The sequence below is a fragment of the Sturnira hondurensis genome, unplaced genomic scaffold, assembly GCF_014824575.4.
Source record: "Sturnira hondurensis isolate 20B ecotype Veracruz unplaced genomic scaffold, ASM1482457v3 Scaffold0016663, whole genome shotgun sequence".
Lineage (NCBI taxonomy): Eukaryota > Metazoa > Chordata > Mammalia > Chiroptera > Phyllostomidae > Sturnira > Sturnira hondurensis.
In genome coordinates this window covers 679,768-699,782 of record NW_028089294.1, presented here as the reverse complement: position 1 = coordinate 699,782, position 20,015 = coordinate 679,768, and the positions used below count along the sequence as shown (strand labels likewise).

At 39.4% G+C, this 20,015-nt stretch overlaps 1 protein-coding gene across 5 annotated transcripts in view; it reads left to right on the top strand.

The window, feature by feature from the left end:
* Nucleotides 1–20,015, top strand: part of DHX57 (DExH-box helicase 57) — a 55,769-nt gene that overhangs the window by 2,854 nt on the left and 32,900 nt on the right. For all 5 annotated transcript variants that reach the window (XM_037066886.1, XM_037066885.1, XM_037066888.1 and 2 more), the window contains exons 2-9: nucleotides 1,257–1,483; nucleotides 7,677–7,835; nucleotides 9,143–9,328; nucleotides 9,638–10,476; nucleotides 12,393–12,571; nucleotides 14,016–14,137; nucleotides 15,120–15,315; nucleotides 15,867–15,991. In XM_037066886.1, coding sequence (XP_036922781.1) covers nucleotides 1,263–1,483; nucleotides 7,677–7,835; nucleotides 9,143–9,328; nucleotides 9,638–10,476; nucleotides 12,393–12,571; nucleotides 14,016–14,137; nucleotides 15,120–15,315; nucleotides 15,867–15,991 — 2,027 coding nt within the window. In that variant the 5' untranslated portion in view covers nucleotides 1,257–1,262. The remainder of the gene's footprint in view (nucleotides 1–1,256; nucleotides 1,484–7,676; nucleotides 7,836–9,142; nucleotides 9,329–9,637; nucleotides 10,477–12,392; nucleotides 12,572–14,015; nucleotides 14,138–15,119; nucleotides 15,316–15,866; nucleotides 15,992–20,015) is intronic.

Genomic DNA, 20,015 nt, shown 5'->3' with positions numbered 1-20,015 from the left:
GCTTCCAGCTTCGTTCTTCTTTCTCAAGATTGCTTTGGCTATTTGGGGTCTTTTGTGGTTTCATACAAATTTTAGGAAATGGTCATACAAATATACAAGTTAGTTGTTCTATTCCTGAGGAAAATGCCATTGGTATTTTATAGAGATTGCATTGAATTTGTAGATTGCATTGGATAGTATGTGCATTTTAACACTATTAATTCTTCCAGTCCATGAGCACAGACTGTGTTTTCATTTATGTACATCTTCTTCAGTTCCTTTTTTTAACATCTTACAGTTTTCAGTGCACAAGTCTTTCACCTCCTTGGTTAAATTTATTCCTAGGTATTTTGACTTAAAGTTTATTTTGTGTGACATAAGTATAGCTATCCCTGCTCTCTTCTGGTTTCCATTCACCAAATGGAATATCTTTTTCCATCCCTTCACTTTCATTCTGTGTGTGTTAAAGCCGAGGCAATTCTGTTGTAGGCAGCATATAGTTGGCTCTTGTGTTTTCATCTATTTAGCCCCTCAGTGTGTTTTGACTGAAGAATTTAGTCTCTTGACATTTGGAGTAATTATTGATGGCTAGGATTTACTCTTGTCATTTTGTTGTTTCCTCTGTGTTTTATAGCTCCATTGTTCTTTTCTTTCTCTTTCTGTCTTCTTTTGTGATTTGATGATATGCTTTTATTCCTTTCTCTTTATTTTTTGTATATCAACTATATTTGTTTTGGAGTTTCCTTCAGGCTTACCTAAAAAAATCTTGCAGCATTTTATTGTAAACTGATAACAGCTTAACTTGGATTGCATACAAAAGCTCCACACTTTTTCTCCCCACAGGCATAACCTCTGAGCCAGGGCTGTGTCTGAAAGTGTATGTGTAAATTTAAAGTTTGTTTATCAAATCATATACTCAGTAAATGAAAACATCTCTACACAACTAAAACTTTTTAAACTCTATAGCACATCTGACCAAATCAAAATGTAGGATTGGGCCCTAGGTCCTTGTTTTGACACTTCTCCGTGTGTTTCTGATGCACATCTCTGGTTAAGAAATCTGCATCAGAGAAACTCACTGAATATCAGTCCTGACAGGGATGTGCTTTTAAATATTTTGTGAAGCAACTTATCCATTCTTTCCTTAAACTGGCCCTTTTAAAATGTGCCTTTTTCCTTTATTTCTTTAAGATAGGCTGTATCCATAACTTTGAAAACAAAGAATTATTATCCTTGTCTGGTTTTATGATACCTATCATACTTTTTTTCTCTTGCAGGTGAAAATGAGCTCTTCAGTAAGAAGAAAAGGCAAGCCAGGCAAAGGAAGTGGCAAAGGGTCTTCTAGAGGAGGAAGAGGAGGCAGGAGCCACACCAGTAAATCTCACGGGGGCGGCAGCGGCGGTGGTGGCAGTGGCGGCAGTGGCAGCAACAGAAAGGCCTCCAGTAGAGTTTGGGATGATGGCGATGACTTTTGCATCTTCAGTGAATCAAGGCACTCAGCCAGGTACTATGCCCTGTGTTCAAATGTAGAAACAGTGTTGATTCCTAATCTGCACAGATGGCTAAGGGAAGGGGGGAGAAATGCCAAGTGATTCAGGCCAAGTTCATTGTTCCTCTTATCTTAAAACTTTGCAGTGGCCCCCCTCGGTATAATATATTCTAAAGCCACAATGGCAAATAATGGCCTTTTCTTTTTGGAAGTTCAGAATATGAAGTTAACATGAACTTTCACATGACCCTGTGAATTGACTGTAATACTCTTGTGTGACCAGTGTTACTAGGAAATGGTGAAAGTGATGAAAATTATTTTAAGTATTTCTTAGGCGTTATGGTTTGAAGGTCCCAGTATGTGACCTGATTGTACTCTGTCTTTCTCATCGATGAATTATCTGTTTTCCAACCAGACTGACCAAATTTTCACTGGGGCTTCATGCTATGACCAGTGACAGACATCATATCCAGGCTTCTCTTGTATTCAACTTTTAAATAATGAGTAAATCCTGGTAATTCTAATGCATATTTAATGAAAGTAAAGGTTTACTGCTGTGTGCCATGCAATATAGATGTAAAATTGTAATTGCCCCTCAAACTGCATTGTGAGCTTTCCATTGGAGTTTTCAGACATGGAGAGTTTGCTTTAAAGACACACACACACACACACACACACACACTTTTTAAAGGGAACAACTCTCAAACTTTCAACATAAAGGAATTCAACTTTGTGCATTGGGGGGGGAAAAAGAAAAATGGGTAAGAAATTAAATACTTTAAACTTACCACTCACGAAATGAGTCTGGGCCCCACGTGAGCAAGCTCTGGGGAGAAGAATCTGCCGTTCCCTCAGTCAGACTCGGTCTCCAAGTGCTTCTTGGAGTTTTCGCCTCACGTGCACTGAGCATGTGATTTTGGGGTTTAAATATGTTTTCCATTCATAGTGCCTAACATAACCAAATACTTGATCTGGTATTCAACAAGAAAACCTACATTTTTTTCTCATTCCAGAAGATAATGGCCACTTTGGACATATTAAGAGGGAATATAGCAGTCTCAAGCTTGACAGCATTTTAAGGAATCTTCCAGCGTAATTTCAAAGTATATTTTCACCTTAGCTGCTGGCTCAGGAACTCAGTTTCTGAGTTAGATGCAGCTTCATTCTTTTTGAAAACAGACAGTATAGGTTTTTGCAGCCTTAGGTGTTCATTCATGCAGCGGATACTGACTGAGAGCCTGCTGTGCACCAGGTACTATTTTAGGAACTAGAATTACAGCGATGAATAAAATCCTGTTCTTGTCTTCATAGAAGGATGTTGGAAATATAAAAACCATAAAGAAATGTATACTGTGTCAGGTGCTAAGTGCTATGGAAAAAAATAAAGGAGGGTAGAGGTGATAGAAAAATACCAAAATAGATTGCTGGTATTTAAAATAGTTGCTGTTTTATACGCAGTGATCAGAGAAAGCTTCCCTACTAAGGTGTCGTTTCAGCGGGGATAAGAAAGAAATGAAGGAGTGGGCTGTGAAGCTAACGGAGGAAAGAACATTCAAGGCTGAGGGAACAGTGAGTACAAAGTCCCTAAGCCAGGAGTGTACTTGAAAGGTTCGAGAAATGGCAAGGAAGCCAGCGGCTAGAGTGGATGAGTAAAGAGGCGAGGGATGACAGTTAGAGCTGAAAGGCTATGCTTTGTAGGCCTTTATAGACCATGGTAAGGACTTTGGCTTTTGCTTTCGGTAGGATGGAAGTCATCGGCAGGGTTTAAGGAAGGGTGTGTGACATTAGTCACTCTGGTCAGAGTTGCCGCTATTCAGTGTACAGCTTTACGTGAATTAAAAACTGGTGCCCTTTTCTCTGAGCATTGTTGCCTCAGGATGCCTGACTTGGGGAGCACGGCATGGGCTGGATTTTAGCCCTTGCTGTCCTCCTCCCGCCTCTGCCAGGAGCCTGTGCACAGTGTACAGTCTGTGCAGCCATACTAAGTAGCCCCAACTCAGTGTGCTGTGTGGAGAAGAGCCTAGGGGCGTGGGTTGGAGCCAGAGAGACCAGTGAGGAGATACTCTCCAAGTGGAGATGTCATAGACAACTTCGTGTATGTCTGGAGTTCAAGGAAAAGACCTAGGGTAGAGAAGTAAGTATGTGAGTGTCCTATAAGTAAATGCTGTTGAAAGCTATGAGAATGGGTGAGCTAGACTGCAGGTAGAGGTGTGAACTTTTGAGCCCTGGAACTCCAGGCTTGAGCACTGAGAGAGATTAGGGGATTCAGAGTGAACTGAGAAAGGGTTTCCAATGGAGTAGAAGGAAAACTAAAAGCGTGTTTTCTGGAAGTCAAGAAATAAAAGTGGTTTAAAGGGGATTATCCAATCTGATTAGATTGGATACTTAAGGGCATATTCAGTTGTTTAAAAAATACTTCTGGTAGGTCAGGAGAAACGTGTCTTGACAGTTGTCTGATGGACTTGGCAATGTGGATAGCATGGTAACCTCGATAGAGCTGTTTGGTGTGCAGTAGTTGGTAGGGAACAGACCCTGACAGAGTGTGTTTCCGAGTGAAACAGAAAGAAAGTGGAGACAAAGAGAATGATTTAGATATGCATTTTGGGGAGTTTTGCTTTAAAGCAGGGTCCCCAACCTCCAGCCGCAGACCAGCAGACCTGTACCAGTTGGAGCCTGTTAGGAACCAGGCCACACAGCAGGAGGTGAACTTAAATGTAATGTGTTCCAATCATCCCCAAAGCATCCCCCCTTCCTCTGGTCTGTGGAAAAATCGTCTTCCACGAAACCAGTCCCTGGTGCTAAAAAGGTTGGGGACCAATGCTCTATTGACCAGGGGATGAAGGAGAGAAAGGGCTATAGCTTGAGGGAGATTTGCCATCAAAGGGAGGGTTTTGTTGGTTTGTTATTTTTTTAAGATGGCAAACATGATCTAGCATGTGTACATGCTGATGGGAGTGATGCAGAGGAGAACAAAGAACTGAGGATGTAGAGAAGGGATTAAGAGCTGGGATGATTCCCCCGAGGAGATTACAGAGATCGGAGTACACTATACAAATAGATGGACTGACGTTGAAGGATAGTTTATCCTTCGTAACAGGAAGGAAGGCAAAGTATATGGGTGCACAAATGAGTGGCGGAAGAGATAGGAGCATGTGGAGGTCCCCCTCCCCTATCTTTTTTTACTAATTATGAGGAAACAGTCAGGCAAATCCAAACTGTGAGAATTTATACAAGACAGCTGACCTGAGGGAGTCAGAATGTCGATGTCAGGAAATAAGTGAGAGGACTGTTCTAAATTAAGAGAGTTCGAAAATAATTAGGTACTAAATCAAAAAACCTATAGAAGACATAATTAGGGCAATTAGGGACATTGAACATGGATTATATATCAGATGCTACTGTATCAATATAAAATACTTGCGAGTAATAATAATGTTGTGGTTATAAGAGAGAGTATCTCTGCCCTGGCTGGTGTAGCTCAGTGGAATTTAGCACGGGCCTATGAACCACACGGTCGCGGTTCGATTCCCAGTCAGGGCATATGCCTGGGTTGCAGGCCAGTTCCCAGCAGGGGCCTCACGAGGGGCAACCATACATTGATATTTCTCTCCTCTCCTTCTCTCCTTCCCTTCCCCTCTAAGGATAAATAAATAAAATCTTAAAAAAAGAGAGAGAGAGTATCTCTGTTCTTAGGAAATACATGCTGAAGTATTGAGTGAATGTGATAGCTGCAGCTTACATTCACGTGGTTCAGCAGTATGTACATATGCACGTAGAGGGAAAGGCAGGCATACGAGGTCTGTCCAGAAAAAGTCCAGCCACTGTGAATATAACTAGAGCAGTTTGTGTGACATCAATGTAGCCTGGCAGCAAAGGAGAGTGCACTGGAATGCACATGCATGGACAATGATGACTTCACTATACTAATCAGTGGGGGCGGTAGACCCTGTTGAGTGAGCGTGTGTCCTATGTGACCGTCATATTCAAAATGACTGAACAAATAGAGCAACAAATCTGCATCAAATTTTGTGTGAAACTCAAACATTACAGAAACTGGATGATTTAGAAGGCCATAGCTATAGGCAACTGGTGATTGGCAGCTTCATCATGACAGCACGCCTACTCATGCATCACATCATATGCAGATTTCTGGCAAAACATCAAATCACCCAGGTGACTCAGCCCCTCTACAGCCCACATTTGGTGCCCTGCAACTTCTGGCTTTTCCCAAAACTAAAATACCTTTGAAAGGAAATAGATTTCTTATCATCAATGAGATTCAGGAAAATATGATGGGGCAGCTAATGGAGATTGGGAGAACTGTGTGAAGTCCCAAGGTGCCTCCTTTGAAGGGGACTGAGGCTTCATTGTCCTTTGTACAATGTTTTTTGTATCTTCTTGGATAAATGTCTCTTTATATTACATGGCTGGATATTTTCTGGACAAACCTCTTATCTATAGACATATGTGTGTGTAGACAAAGGAAGAGAAGTGATAAATGTGTGTGTACATATCTGTATGGAAAATGTTAAGAACTAGTCAATCTAGGTAACAGGTGTTTATTTTTTGTAGATTAAAATTTTTTCCAAGCAAAGAGTTAGTGGAAATGACAGATTTTTGGCTAACATTTCTTTTCAGAGGTTGCAACTAAGTAATTAAAAACCACAATCAATTCTACTTTCTCCTTTGCTCCCCAGTTTTACAAGTGTAAATGTATGGTTCTTCTCAAAGTCTCAGCAATATTCTGCATTGTAAATATAGAGAATGTGTCTTCCATTTCCCTAGAGTTGTGAAAATTTATAATGAAATATGCCAAACAGAAAAACTAAGTGAATAAAATTAAACCTTAGAATTCATGTTTTAAATATTAAGGAGTCCTTTAAAATCTAATTTCCAACAATGCAAGATTTATGAAATAAATTTTAGTACATCTATATCCTTATATAACCATTTAAAATTATTTTGTAGGAGAATACTTAATTTTAGGGGAAATGCCAGCTTTATTTTGATAGAGAAATAAAGCATATTTTAAAAGATTATATATGCTGTACAATTTTTTAATGTATGTGGAAAAGATAATATGAATTAGGGTGACCCCTTTTTTCTTTTTTGTTCTTTACCTTTCTTCAGTGCACATGGTTTTTTTTAATAATCAGAAAATAATTTAGGTAAGTATTTTTAAAATAGGCCAAGTATTAACTTGAAGTATTAATGAGTAAAATGGAACCCTTGGTTGTTCTCAGGCTGGCCACCTAAAACAGAATCAATACACACTTTTCGTGTGCAGTGTATTTCTTTAGAAAGTTCTCTAGTGCAGAGGGAGTCATGAGAGCACTGCTTCTTCCAGAGGGATCTTGAGGTACTGAAGCCAGTTTTGATGGTTGAGAATCTGGTGTTTTTTTGCTGCAGTTCCAGCATGACGAAGTCTGGTAAGGATTGTGGAAAATAGAGAACCTCTTCCCATTTGTTGTCATCTTTTTAAAGATACTCAACAATATAGGGGACCATTTTGTTTTGGCCTGGCAAATGTGACTCAGGTCTATATGGAAAAAACCTGCAGAAGCGAAGTGGTGGGGAGAAGTCAGACCTTCAAACCGAGTTGTCCCCTGGGAATCAGGCCTAGAAAAATGCATACAGACTGTTATGGTTTACTCTTGCTAAAACTCCATCACCCTGGTCTAAAACAACAAATGTGTATCGTCTATCTTCAAGGTAATTTCCAAAGCCTGTGTGAGTTCTCCCAAGGACAGAGCTAATCAGCTCATCATCATTCCCCTCTGCATGTTATTTTCATTTTCTTGATTATACCTAAAGTGTAGACAATAATATTCTATGTAATAGATAATAAATCTTTCTCTGATGTAAGGCCCCAGGAAAAAAATAAAAGCCTGTCTAGGCAAGGGTCGGGGTGCTCCCCTCTTGAGGGAGTGGCCGAGGCATTCATAGGCACTCTCCCCTTGAGAGAGCAGCCATGCCTGTTCCCTTTTTCCACAGGATTGTTGTCACTGGTGCATTCATTCTCGTCGTCAGCCACAACAGGCGGACTCTGCTGGCCAGGGTCCACCACATCTGGCACCGGAACAGGGACGCAAAGGCTATCAGCCACATGACAATCTAGTTTGTGTTGTACACATTTGGGGACTCTGAGGAGAGTGTAACAATTCTGATTACAGGGAAACGGGTAATTTCCTTCTTTTGTCCTTTGCAGACCTGGCAGCAGTAATGTAAGAAAAGGAGAGGCACACCCCAAATGGAAGCCCAAAGCCAAGGTGCCCTTACAGACTCTACACATGACCTCTGAGAATCAAGAGAAAGTGAAAGCCCTTCTCCGAGACCTGCAAGAACAAGATGCAGATGCTGGATCTGAGTAAATTATTTTATTTGAGTGAATTATTTTATTAAGGGAGATGTATTGGCATCTTCACGTACAGCGAAGATCCTGGGTGTCCTTTGAATATGGTACCAACACTATATGGTTGTGGCCATATAGCTAGTTGAAAGTGAGCTAAGAGAAATGCAAGAATAATTGTTCAGCAACAGTTTTAAAGTGGGTTTGTTTACAGCATCTGTGAGCAGTAGTACAGCTTGCCTTTTCATCTCTTATTTTTTCCCCTGAGGACAGCGATTTGCAACCTTTTTCATCTCATGGCACATATAAACTAATTGCTAAAATTCTGTGACACACCAAAGCATACGGTTTTTGCCGACCTGACAAAAAATAGGTATAATTTTGATTCACACCAGACGGCTATTGTTGTGTTGGCTGTTGTCATTTTTTTATTTGACAATTTAAGGGAAAAGAGATCGATGTCACTGACTGAACAGTCAGGTACTGCAGGTTTTAACAATTCTAGTGGCACACCACTTGAAAATCACTGTTCTAGGACAATGCTAATAAGGATTCAGTAATTGCTTTATTGATATCCTTCTAAATAAAACCTTGTAGTGAACAAGTACAAGTATTGTTCTGGGAGCAAATATTGAGTTGATCTGATGAAGTTGTAAGACTACACTACCTATGACCATCTGCCTATCAACTTCTACTCCATTGGTTGTTTTGCTTTGTGATTTCAGTGGGAGAGATTAATTCTTTCCACTTGCCAGAATTAATGAGTGGTCAGTCATGAGCAGCTCAATTTCCATCCTATCTACAAATCTCTTATCTGTCTTAGGTTTAGGAAAAACAGTTATACAGCAAAACAAAAAATGAGGGTTGGTTTTTATGAGTGAGAAGAGAAAGAGAGGATAGCTAAGACTTTATAGTTAAGCATATGGGCTCTGGGGTGAGACTGTCTCAGTTAAAATCTCAGTCTCTAGTTTCGCTTTACTGTGTAACCTTTGGCAGTTACTAATCCTCTCTAAATTTTAGTTGATCACCTGAAAAATGGAGATTCCAATAGTGTCTGGCTGGGTTACTGGGAAGAGTCTAAAAGAGGGAATACATACAGAACACTTAACATAGTACTTGGCATGCGGTAAATAACTGATAAATGTTAACTGCTGAAATATAAATTAATAAGTGAATAAGATTAAATCAATGAATAGTGGTCAGAATCCTATGTCTTTTAGCTTTTACATTAAATTCTTAGACTCTTTAAGTATTATATATTAATACTGGATTTAATATACATATATAAATTAATGTATAATACATGAAAATGTTACTTTTTCCAGAAGAAGCATTTCTGGGGAGGAGGGAGATGATGAGCCCGATTGTGATGAGGCACAGTACTGGTTAGCTGGACGAGAAGCTTCCCTCATTCCCGACTCTGATCCTTCAGAATACGCTGGCTCAGGCCTAGTGGAGCCTCATAATCCAGAATTTACAGTCTCGACATTTGCGGTGCAAAAACTTTCCAGGTGATTGCGTTCAACATTTATAGCATTTGGGGAGAATTTGAGGAAATGGAAAGCATATTGTGAACCCAGCTCTCTCTGTCCCCCTTGGAGCACTTTCCTATTGTATGGGTTCCAGAAGTGCCTGATATGCCTAATATTCCCTCCTTTAGGTTAGGGAAATTTAGGAGGAATCGGTATTATCAGAGACTCCTTTTCAAAGTACAACCTGCCAAGACATGGTTATAGCTTCACATAAGTGTATTTAAGTGAATTTCACTTCTGTTATTGGATATTACTCACTCCCTTTTCATCCCGTTTCACACTCGGCAGGTATGGTTTCAACAGTGAACGCTGTCAGGCAGCCCTGAGGGTTTGTGGTGGGGATGTGGGTGCATCCCTTGAACATCTGCTCACCCAGTGCTTTTCTGAGGCGTTTGGAGAGAGGATGACGGTCTCTCAGGCGGTCGCCCGTGTAAGCATGAAAGAGTGTGTGGAACAACGACAGGAAGAAGCGTTTGCTCTCAAGTCAATCTGTGGAGAAAAATTCATAGAAAGAATTCAGAATAGAGTCTGGACCATTGGATTAGAACTGGAGTATCTGACAAGTAAATTCTGCAAATCCAAGCAAAAGGAAAGTACCAAAAATATACAGGAGACTTCCGTTGAAATCTGTAAATTTTACCTCAAAGGAAATTGTAAATTTGGGTCAAAATGCAAATTCAAACATGAAGTGCCCCCCAGTCAAATTGTTGGAAGAGTAGAGAGAAGTGTAGATGATTCTCATCTTAATGCTGATGAAGATGGATCTTTTTTATATGAACTTGAAATTCGATTTTCTAAAGACCACAAATACCCCTATGAAGCTCCCCTCGTGGCGTTTTATTCCATCAATGAGAATCTACCTCTGGCTTGTCGTTTACATATTTCTGAGTTCCTTTATAGCAAGGCCTTGTCATCTGCGGAAACTTCAGAACCTGTTGTATATTCTTTGATTACCCTTTTAGAGGAAGAATCTGAAATAGTCAATTTACTAACAAATACTTATCACAAGTACAGCGCCACTCCAGGGAATATTCTGCCAGTACCCTCTGGAACCAGAATAAATACTCCTGTCTGTCGCAAACCAGTGATTCCAAGTAATTCTTTTGTTTCAAGTCAAACTGCAGAAGGTATGTAAGCCATTGATCACATGGAGGGCGTTTGGGGGTTGGGGTGGGGGTGTTCAGAATGATGGGTTAAGGAAGTCGGAGGTTCTCAGGGCTGGTCTACGCTGTCACGGTGACCTTAGGAAGGTCTGGGCGAAGAGGAGTAAGAACCCCTGAGCTGTGGCCTGACTTGAATTGTGCGGTGCGAGTCTGTCACTGTGGTGGGGCTCCCTGAATTGAAAAGTTAGAAGTGATGTGTTAGTTTAGCAGTTGAGAGTTAGAAGAAACTTACAGCAATCTTACCAGAAAACCTGTTTCATTTAACCTACTTGATTTTACTTGTTTATTTCTGATACTTTATGGGGGATCACTCTCAAATGAGTTTCCAGAGATACTTTTCTTTTCTATACCACTGTCCATACCTTCCTGCTTTTGGTACACTGGACTCCCAGAACTCACTGGGGTGGAGCTATCTTTATGAATCCCTGCATTCTCCAACAAGTGTTTGCACAGGCTTCTGGCTTTATCCACATCCAGGTTTGCTGGGCAATTCTTAACACTGCAAGTAAATCTCCTTTAGTTCACCAAAGGATTCTCCCTCTTTTGTTACTATCTTTCTTTCAGAGAATTGAGTTTTCATTGTTTCACAAGAGTTCCTAGGTACCATATTTTGCCATGTATAATGTGCACCCGTGTTTTTGGCCCAAACTTTCAGGAAAAAAATCTTTTATTTTAATTATTTGACTCAGTTTTTACTTATTTATATTTAGAAACAAAACCGATTCTCATATTCCAGGGTATTATTTTGCATATGGATATCATTATTACTTTCTAGAGTTACACTTTTAATGTATAAGCATAAATAAAAGAATGTAAAACATATAGATACGGAATTAGTACTACCCATGTATAATGTGTGTACTACCCATGTATAATTAGTACTACCCATGTATAATGTGTGTCCTTACTTTTCCCGCAAAAATCTGGGCAAAAAAGGATGCATTATACATGGCAAAATACAGTAATTGTCGATACCTAGAGATCAGCGAAGCGGCACTGAGGTAGGATGCTGACCGGTGTGCATTCACTCGCCACTTGACTAGCCCTGGGCGTCACCTGTGTTCCTTGAGAAATGACACTGTGGGTTGTGAACTTTGCAGAAAATAGCAGCTTTATTGAGATACAATTTACATACCATAAAATTCACCCTTTAAAATAAGTAGACAGTCAAACAGTTTTTAGTATATTCACAGAGCTGTGCAACTATAACCACTGTCTAATTCCACAACATTTTCATCATCCCATAAAGAAACCCTGCATTTGTTAACAGTCACTCATTTCTCTTTCTCCCAACTCCTGATGGCCAGGGACCTCTATTCTGTCTCTATAGATTCTGTCTGTATTCTGGGCACTTCATAGAAATAGATTCATACAATAGGTGGCTTTTTGCGATTGGCTTCTTTCACTTAATGTTTTCAAGTTCATTCATGTTGTAGCATGTATCAGGACTCCATTCCTTTTTATTGTTGAATAATAGTCTGTTATATGAACATACCACATTTTATTTATTGATTCATTATTTGATAGATTGCTTTGTGTCATGGAATTTTAGGTACATTTGCAAACAGTTGAAAATTTCAGTTAATTCCTGAATGTAAAGAGGCTACTAGGTTAAGGCATGCCATAATTTTCTCTTCTTTGTTTTTAATTTAATCTAGTTTTTAACGATAGCCACATATGCTTGATAAAAATATGATTGAAAATGCATTTTTAAGTTCTTTAGCAGAAGTAGTAGTATTGAAATGAATGAACTTGCCTTATTCAAGCTTTAATTTTTTCTCTATCTTATGATTTTGTTGTTACTTTGTTAGATAGTGACTTTCCCCCTTTGATAAAGAAAGGGCTCCGTATCGAAAATGTTTCCTTTTATCCCTTTCAAGTTGAAAAAGAATCAGAGCCTGAGGAGGAGACAGATGAGGATGAAGGTCCTGCACCAGTTGTAGTGGAGAATGAAAGCTATGTGAACCTTAAGAAAAAGATTTCCAAAAGATATGACTGGCAGGCAAAATCAGTACATGCTGAAAATGCTAAAATCTGCAAGCAGTTCCGAATAAAACAGGTAGGGTATTCGGAGAGAATGGCCAGCATTGCCTCCCTGATGTTACGGATGGAGGGATTAGGAATTGGGAAGCTTTGGCTACACTCCCCAGTATACTTTTGGTTCTCTTTTACCGAGTGGTCAAAATATCTGCATGCCACAGCTAACTAACTTGGGCACACGTTCTAGATAGTTTTGGAAAATCCAAGGACTGGTGACAGTGGAATATACACGTGTATACCAAGTATTCTCAGAATCTTACGGCTTTGGTAGGATGACAGACAGTCTGGTAAGAGGAAGGAAAATTAATACCACAGCTTCTGTTAGAGAAGTCGCTGTGGAAAAGGAGAAGGGTAAGGAGGGACTTTGACCCCTTTGAAAGGCCCACAGGATAAGTAACTTGCACTAGGTCACATGGCTGGAGAGTGGCAACTGTAGAGGTTCAAGCTCACTCTCTCTGTTTCCAAAGCCCTGGTTAACTGTACCCCTTTACAGGAAGATTGTTTTTAAAGAACCTGCAAATGACCTGTGAAGGCAGAGTCAGATGCAGGACAAGTGGGAGTGGCTTGACCAGCCTAGGGATTGGATGAGAGATGCTGTTTGCGGGCCCTTCCAGTCCTAAAGTGCTGTGATTCTGGTTCTGACACAGTCTACAACTATCTCATATATAGTGCAATACCTGTGGAATCTCAAAATGAGTCAAAATCACACCATAAATCATAAGATGGTGCAAACAAAAAATTACATGTTCAGTTCGTTCACTGTGTTTAGAGGTGACAGATTGGTGTGATAAAATTATATGCAGAAAATGATGTGTTAGTATAAATTTGTTACATTTTTCAAAAATACATCCATACTTTGAATGTATAGTACTATGTAGCATTGCGTTATCTGTCAGGCTGAGTTGTACAGATGTGATGATTGGCTGAAAAAAACCCTTTAATGAGTGGTCTTAGTATTACTGATTTGGGTAAAAATTTGATAACTGTGTGGAAATGTGCCATTCAACATGGTGGCTTCTAGTCGTGTGTGGCTATTTAAATAGAAATTAATTAAAATTGAATAAAATATTCATTTCCTCAGTAGTACTGACCACAGTAAAGTGTTAGTAGCCAGCACAAATACAAAACATTCCATCAATACAGAAAGTTGTATTCGACAGTGCTGGTATAAAAGCTCTTGCTAGGAAGAGCTAGATAAGTACTAAGCAGGAGGGTTTTATTTCTGTTATAAGGTCTTCCAGCTTATTCTGATTAGGAAAACCACATAGATTCCTCAGCTGATTCTGCCTGACCCTCTGAGCAGCCTTCTGACTAAAGTCACCAGTATCCAGCCCCTGCAAATCTGCGATTTCTTCCCCTGAATCAGTTGCTAACAAGGAGAGGGTGGGCCTGACTCTGGATTTTCACATTCCTTCGTGCAAGGCCATTCAAAGTAACCCAACTGATACCTTTTATTTTATTAGATGTCCAGACAGTTCCAGTCAGTTCTGCAAGAAAGACAGTCACTCCCTGCTTGGGAAGAAAGAGAAACCATTCTTAAATTGTTGAGCAAGCACCAAGTACTTGTTATAAGTGGTATGACTGGGTAAGAATGCAGTTTATTTGTAATGCAGCATCCGTCTGTAAATATGGTATGTACCCTGGTTACCGTAGCCAGTTCTAATTTTGAAAAGCCAGTAGTTGGTGTTACTTGCACTTTTTCCTGCCAAATATTAAATAATACTTCACAAGCACTACCGCTGCAGCATCTACAGCTGTCAGAGCCAAGTGACACAACACAAAAACAAAACTCAGAAATATATCTAGGGATTTATAGACATTGTACACCTCTGCCTTCAGGTAATTTTAAGACAAAAAATTTAGTTAAAGGCTTTTAACAAGGCCCATTTTAAAAGGTAAAGGATAGTTTCAGAACATTTAGCTTGAAAACTTTTTATCTTCCAAATTTATTCTACTTTCTTCAGAGCCTTTGTTTGTTCTTTTAAGAACAACTTAGGGCACATTATTTTTCCATTTCACACTCTATATATGTTACTGGAACCTGTTTAGCAGAGGACAAGTCACAGGCATAATTTTGTTACCTATTTAAGTGTTTCAGTTTAATAATTCCATTTGTGCCCAGACTAACTTATATGTGGTATTAACTTTGTACCTTGCAGTTTCTTATCTTATTAACTTTAGTTTACCTATAGCCAAGTCAATACTCATCAAAGGAAAAAATTTAGAGTATTTTAATAATCTTAAGACAATACTCCTGTTTCTTTAGGAGCTGTATGTAGAGTTCACATCTCTAGAGGCATTTATAGACCTGAATCTAGTGTCTATTCAATAGTCCCAGTTTTACAATGATAGTAAACTGTTTTTTGATCATCCTGGAAATGAGTGCAAATTCCTAGAAACTATCAGCTTTAGGTAATAAGTCAGTAGGTAGGTTTAGAAGCAGATGAAGCTGAGCAGCTTTTATTCGAATGAATTTTCTGTCATTCCGCATTGCATATATGATTTCTTCTTTAGTTAACTAGCACTTGTAGACTCTCATTTTAGGACTTACTTGTTTTGGCACACAGGTGTGGGAAAACCACACAGATTCCACAGTTTATCCTGGACGACTCTCTGCACGGGCCGCCGGAGAAGGTGGCCAACATTGTCTGTACCCAGCCCCGACGAATCTCGGCAATCTCTGTCGCTGAGCGTGTGGCTGAAGAGCGAGCAGAAAGGGTGGGCCTGACTGTGGGGTACCAGATCCGGTTGGAGAGTGTCAAGGTTCGTGTGCTCTGCTGATTTCCTGATGACAGAAATTTAGTTTTCAAGTGTAAAGAAATAGTTCTTGGTGTCTGGAGATTTGCGGGAAATTTGGGCTGTACTCAGAAGTCCTTTCAGAAATATTTTGGTATAAGAACTCTTACTTGGATGTAATTAATTTTCTCTATAAAGACATTTTATTCTTTATTGGCACAAGTGATCTACTAAGTGCTGTTTTGCTCTTGAACCTGGGAATTAATCTGCTTAACTGAATAAGAAATGGACAAATTCAGAATTTATTTTATCACTCTTGTTTTCATGTTTTATAATACTTTCTGAATGCTTTTTATGAGTCTTAACCATAAGATTTTGATATGAAGTAGAACAGCCTTTATTGTGGTCACCAGCAAGAAACTGTGCTTAGTGTGGTTCAATATTAAATGGAACTGCTCGTTTCAAAACGTACTGTTTTCAATACTCTTTGTCCCTGTCTACTCACAATGGCTTTGCCAGGGAAGTGTTTCCTTTCTTCAAAATTTCATGAATGTTTTTTGTGTTCTTCCGCATGAAAGTCCTCAGCCACCAGACTGTTATACTGCACCACAGGAGTGCTGCTGAGGAGGCTGGAAGGAGATATAGCTCTCCAAGGAGTCACCCACATCATTGTTGATGAAGTTCATGAGAGGACAGAAGAAAGGTAAAACTGCCCAGACTGTTGTGGCTCAGTTGGTTGGGCATCGTCCCACGGAGTCAAAGGTCGCCAGTTCGATTCCAGGTTGAGGAGAGTATGAGAAGCAATCTCTCTCACTGGTGTTTCTCTCTCCCTTTTTCTCCCTCCCTTCCATTTCTCTCTAAAAAGTAAATAAATAAGATATTTTAAAATAAGTAAATAGGCCCTGACTGGTGTAGCTCAGTGGATTGAGCACAGGCCTGTGAACCAAAAAGTCACTGGTTCAATTCCCAGTCAGGACACATGTCTGTCTCTCTTTCTCCTTTCCTTCTCCTGTATCTAAAAATAAATAAAATCTTTTTAAAAAGTAAAATAAATAAATATAGCCCTGAGGCTGGTGTGGCCCAGGGCTTTGAGCACATTGAGCACCAGCCTGTGAAGCAAAAGGTCATCAGTTCGATTCCCAGTCAGGGCACATGCCAGGGTTGCAGGCCAGGTCGCCCATTGGGGGAGTATAAGAGGCGACCAATCTATGTTTCTTTTGTACATCAATGTTTCTCTCCCTCTCTTTCTCCCTTCCCCTCTTTCTAAAAATAAATAAATAAAATTTTAAAAGTAAATATGTTGAATTTTTTAATATCTGGGAAGAAAGGTAAAGCAAAGATTTTCCAAATGAATACCCACATACATAAAATGAAGACATGGCAGAGAAAATTTTATTCTGCTTCCAATTCAGTTTCTTAGAGTTACTTCAGGGTAACTTGCCAAGAGAAGACCTAAGTTATAAAGAGGAATTGCTTTCCTCTCCAGGGTCTGTAGTACTAAAAATGCTAGGAGAACCTGTGCTCATCACTAAAAGTCATCCTGTTACATGAACATCATGTAATAGAAGGTAACACCCTCCTGGTGTCATGCGGAGCTGGGCGCTGTACTTAGCAGGAGTAACAGGTGTGACGCATGCTGTAGCTGATGGATTGGTCAGTGTGGACTTCCTTCAGTCATTGATTCAACCCTGACATCCATTCATGTGTTTATGGAGCCTGTATTAAATGCCCAGTGATCTGTTAATTGCTGAGGATACAATAGTGAGCAAGTGTTTATTCTTCTTTATCTCATGGTTTGGTAGGAAAAACAAATGAACAAGTAAATAAATAATTACAGGTTTGAATAAGTACTATGAAAAAGTAAATCGAATGTGTTTCCAGGACAAGCCCAGAAGATAGCCAGGGATCATATGTCTGAAAAGATATTTAAATTAAACTTGAAGTACAAGAAGGGTTCTATGTGACAGATGAAGGCAAGGCCAGTATTTGTGAGAACAGGAGTGGGAGGGGCTTCACTGGGAGTCCAGAAACAAGGGTACCCGTGCAGCTGGCATGTGGCAAATGACAGCAGAAGTGGCGGGTGGGAAAAGCAGGAGGCAGATATTCCAGGGGCTTATACATCGTGGATGATAAAGCATTTGGACTTTATTTAAATGAAAGTAGAAAACATTAAAGGGTTGAAGTATAAAATCAAAATTCTCAATATTTTAAAAGGAAGGGGCAGGTATATAAATGGCATCTATCATAGTTTGTCATGTAGATCATGCTCTAGAGCAGTAAAAAAACTAGTGGGAACCTGGGCTGTTGGGGCTCCGTTGGTTGGAGCTTCATCCCGTAAACCTAAGGGCCGAGGGTTCAGTTCCTGGTCAGGGCATATGCCCAAGTTGTGGGTTCCATCCCCGGTTGGGGTGCATGGGAGAGGCAGCTGATGAGTGTTTCTCACATCAGTGTTTCTCTCCCTCTCTTTTCTCACTCCCTTGCCCTCTCTCTAAAATAAAACCATTTTTAAAAAAAAAAAAATTCCTGAAATAAGACAATAATAAATTTTAAATGACTATAAACAAAACACTGAGAATCTTTGAGGGGCAAATTATGTTATATATACTCCAGAAAACAGTGGTTGGAAGAAATAGTAGGTTCATTTTGCAGCTAAATGTTTAAATGAAGATTTGAAAGATGAAAATTTTTTAACAGAATCACTGAACAACTTGGAAGAGGAAATGAAAACATTCAACCAGACTAATAATATTTAAATAACTATATTATAAAAATAAATTTAAAATTTCAGGGGAAATTCTTCAGTTCGATTTTGAATATAATGAGTAGCTTTGTGTTTCATAACATTTATTCTCCCACAGCCTCAGAGAAACGAGCATAGATAATGCTGGATTTGGTTGCTGGCTGCAATTCTGTTCTCAAAAGATTTTTATAAAACCTAATGATATATCAGCAGTTAAAATTTAAAATATATTTACATCTGAATAAAGAGAAATTACCTACCAGAAACGGAAGCACCTAATACAGGCTCCGTAAAAATATGCATGAATGTTAAGACGATGAATGACCAAATGAAGTCTGAAGCGGCCAGTCCATCAGCTGCAACATGTGTTACACCTGTTATTCCTGCTAAGTACAGTGCCCAGCTCAGCGTGATGCCAGGAGGGTGTTAAGTATCTCTAATTAGGTGGGGTCCATCTAACAGATGACTTGTGATGAACAGATGCTGATGTCTCAGTGTTTTTAGTATTACAGACCCTGGGGAAGGAGTGTACAAATTACAAGAGAAAGTAGGGGGATATTTGCTAGCTCAGATTGAAAAAAACAGAAACTAGTGATGTAGGAACCAAGATCAGTAAAAATATAGCCAAGATTAAAGGTTGAATAGAGGGCTGTGGTCAGGTAGTTCAGTTGGTTAGAGCATTGTCCCAATATGCCAAGGTTCGATCCTTGGTCAGGGTGCGTGCAAGATTGAACCAGCGAATGGATAAGTACGTGGAACAACAAATTGATGATTTTCCCTGTCTTTCCCTCTCCTTCTCTGAAATCAGTTTTTAAAAAATAGCCCTGGCTGGGTAGCTCGATTGGTTAGATAGAGCATCATGCTAATGCCCCAAGGTTGCAGGTTCGATCACTGGTCGGGGCACATACAAGAATCAGCCAATGGATGCATAAATGAGTGGAACAACAAATTGATGTTTTTTTCTCTCTCTCCCCCTTCCTTTCTCTCTAATCAATATTTTTTTAATTTAAAAGTAAATAAACAAAGGTTGAATATAGAAAAAGTTTACAGTTGTATTTAAAATTTTTAATACATTTCCTGATCATAGAGATAACATGATTATTCTAAAACACTTAGAAAATGTTAAAGAAATGTCAAGAAAAAGTAATTTCCCCTGTGAAATTACTAATTACATGTTACAGTTTTGGTCTGTTTCCTTGCAGCAGTGAATTGGGAGTTGGGGGAGCGATGAGATAAAGAGATGCATCTCCACAAAGACAGCCGGGGTTGTATAATTTTCTGTGACGCTTTTGATCTAATAGCGTGAACTGTATTTGAAAATTATTATTAATAATTGCATAAGGAAATTCTGAAGTATGAATGTACCATCAATTGCTTAAACCTTTGCCTGTTATATTATTTTCCTTTTTCCTAAAGAAACAAAAATAATTATAAATGTAACTAAATTAGGTCATTTAGTGAAGGAGAACTAAGGAGTACAACAATACTCTCTCATGAAAAATTCACACAATACAGATAAGGTGGGAGTGTCCCGTAACACTTCCAAACCATTCCCAGTCCTGTCCCCAGAGGTAATTACCATGATCAGACTGATGATATGCCCTTCTGTGCATGGATATATTTGAACTTTGTTAGAAATAGTTTCTTTCCTGGCCTTTTTTCTTACACGAATGACGTATTCATTTAGTAAGTCAACAAATATTTAATTAGGACCTACTATATCCAGGCATTATTCTAGATACTGGAGTAGTGAACACAATAACTGAACTCCCTGTCCTTGTATGTCTTATATTCTAGTGGGGGCACCCAACAATAAGCAAGATAAATCAGTAAAATACATAGGTAAGTGCTGAGAAGAGTAGAGGTAATATGAAATGCAAGGGAGGGAGCATTTGAAATTTTAAATAGGGAGGCTGGGGAAGGGCTGGCTGAAAAGGAAGGTATCTTTTGAGTAAAGACTTGAGGGGAAGTGAAGGCGCTACCTCTG